The following is a 2,877-nucleotide window of genomic DNA, read 5'->3' as shown; positions in this document are numbered from 1 at the left end:
CAACGTACAATTTTGCTTTCTGGGTCTAGTACATCTGAAAAGAGCTTGTTTCATCTGATCGACTTATTCGATAGGCCTACCATTGTCATCACTGGCACATGAACAGAATAAATCCAGAACTTCCCCAAATGTGTCCCTTGTGTGACTAAGCATATGAGACTATGGATCATGACCTGCTCCACGACACAGCCTTAGATAACATCAGAGCTACCCATCTCACTATGAGACCTAACATTGACAACACACTCTAAGGAACATTATAACAAATGAAGCAAACCTGCACTAATCACTACATGGCATTGGACAGAATGGTGAGAGCCCAGCTGTTACTGGATCGATAACAACAACAACAACAACAACAACAACAACAACAGCAACAGCAACAACAACAACAATATCATCATCAATAGCACCAATAAAACCCGCAGCAAGTGTCTGTGCTCCAAAAAAGCAGATGACTCACAAACAAGGAAAAGCAACTCACTGACACACGTGTTGTTCACGTCCTCATAGCCCCTGGCACAGTCACATGTGAAGGACCCAGCTTCGTTGTAGCAGGCCTGGGGGTAAACAGATAATAACTGTCATAGGTGGTTATAACTAATTGTCATAGGTGGGTTAACTCACCACCTGCCCCTGCCACAAATGCTGAGGACAAAGCTCTGTTTCAGCTGTCTTCCTTTGGTGCAGCCCTGGTCATTTCCTGAAGTTGTCTTTAGACCATTCCCAAAGAGGGGATATTAATTATAACATGTTGTTAATAATGCACAGTAGAATTGTAAATGGGCTGATTTATCAATGTCATGTGCCAGAACAGCATACGGGGAACTGCTGCTGTTTCTTTCGTCATCCTTACTATCGTCATTTTTCCTCTACTTCTTTTGTATGTTTGTCACTCTCTGGTGAACTGCTATTTCCGGGAAGCTTTGATTGTCGAAGCTGACTTTGTGCTGTTGAAGCTAGAGAGGTGAGCAGAGTAAGCATGATTCCCTGTATGAACTTCTCTGTTGACATCCACCGCTTGGCGCTCATTGACCTCATGCAGTTGCAAGCGCCGTAAAACCTTACTAAAACTAAAGTGACATTTCTGACAAGAACACTGGTGATGATCCTGAAGCAGGGCCGTCTGTATCTGCCAGTAATGAGTGCAGACCAGTACAACCGAAGGATGAAGGGCTTGCAAAACAGGAACTTCTCTCCTCAGACCTGGACTAAACTGATCAACATGATACTGAATGGGAGTCTGAGACTGACGTTGAAAACCAGTGATAAACCTGGAACCTCTTTGAAAACTTCCTTAAGCCGAGTTCTAATGTACATTTTGAAATGTAGATTAGATCTGGTACGGTCCCATGCATGAGCTGTATTGTTATTTTTCATCATGGGGATACATTGCAACTTTGGTTGAAAAAATTGGATAAATAACTACCGGTTCTTTAGATGTAATATTCATCACTTTGAAATGTTTTTGTATTGAATGAAATGCTGGGAATTATTCTACCCTTTTGAAAATCAATAAATAATATCTCTAAACTGAAATGCAATGGCCTACACTTCTGTTAGTCAGGGCTGGATCCTGCTCGCAAAATCTGAGAGTGGCGATTCACGATTCAGTCAGTTCAATGAATCACGAGTACGCGAGCGCTCGGGGAACACTAAGTCTCGGGCTCATTGTATTCGTGAAACGGAACAGTGTCATATCAACGCCACTCCGCAAGTCCCACTCTTGTTGTCCCGCCATCCTCTCTGTCCCCGCCCTTTGTTGAGCTGATACTGACCTCAATTAGCAACCTGCATAAATTAACCCCCCCCCCCCCCCCTTTCTGCCAATCCCCTCCCATCAGGATTCCAACACATACGCACAAATTGTTAAGCTGTTAAAAAAAGTTCGCTAAACTAAAACAATGGCACCGTAAAATTCCTTCTGTCTATTGGTTGGAACCCGTTCATTTTGTTTTAATAGGGGGGTTGGACTATGCAATCTTTTGTAAAATAAGGGGAGCCATACTAAGTGTTGCGTTCCGTTCTTGCGCTCGTGACTCGACTCGCGACTCAGCAGTAGGTTACAAACAAGCCTCAAGGTGGTGACAGCGACAGGGGAGTTAATCGGGAATCGGAAGGCGATACTGTTCCGCGTTCCACTGAAGTGAACCGCGAATTGCGTTCCGCAGGGAAGAGTGGCGATTCAGTTCCGTTCTCGCGTTCACGACCCAGCTGTAGAAAAAGTGTTAGTATGCCCCAGTTACCCTGATGTGGAGTTTACTATGTTAAAAAATCCCCTTATATATGAGGATGTCTTAGTCACCCTAAGGCACCCTCCCTCCCTCTTTACCCTCATATTTGTTTAAAAATTTAACATATTTGTCCTCGAAAGGGTCTAAATCATCACAATCAAACCATCCCCCTAATTTGAACCCAAAAACAATAACTTAAACTCATAAATTTTTTAATTTTGCATCTTAGAAGCTAAAAAAGGAGCCTTAGTCACGCCGGTTTGCCGTATTACATGTATTTTACACATTGTGTGTGTTCTTGTGTTTGTGGATACATGAACGAGTGTTTGTGTATATATAATATGTACGTGCATCTGTGTTTATGCGTGAGTGTCTGTGTGGGATGTGAGTGTGCATAAAGACGGCAAATACTCAATTCCCCTCTACCCCTACTTGCCTCGCACGACACACACATAAACACATATATACACACACACACACTTAGACAAACACACACACACACACATGCACAACCACACACACACACACACACACACACACACACACAAGAACTGCCACACACAAATACACACATACACACATAAACATATACACACACAAACACAGACAGACAGACAGACAGACAGACAGACAGACAGACAGA

At 43.1% G+C, this 2,877-nt stretch overlaps 1 protein-coding gene across 1 annotated transcript in view; it reads right to left on the bottom strand.

Moving 5' to 3' along the window:
• LOC101848972 overlaps nt 1-2,877 on the bottom strand; it is a gene marked incomplete in the record, with an annotated part of 113,683 nt that overhangs the window by 19,340 nt on the left and 91,466 nt on the right. The window contains 1 exon segment of the mRNA XM_013083170.2: nt 485-560. Coding sequence (XP_012938624.1) covers nt 485-560 — 76 coding nt within the window.

The sequence above is a fragment of the Aplysia californica genome, unplaced genomic scaffold, assembly GCF_000002075.1.
Source record: "Aplysia californica isolate F4 #8 unplaced genomic scaffold, AplCal3.0 scaffold00215, whole genome shotgun sequence".
NCBI lineage: Eukaryota > Metazoa > Mollusca > Gastropoda > Aplysiida > Aplysiidae > Aplysia > Aplysia californica.
The sequence above is the reverse complement of the archived record's forward strand: the minus strand, read 5'-3'. Positions and strand labels throughout refer to the sequence as shown.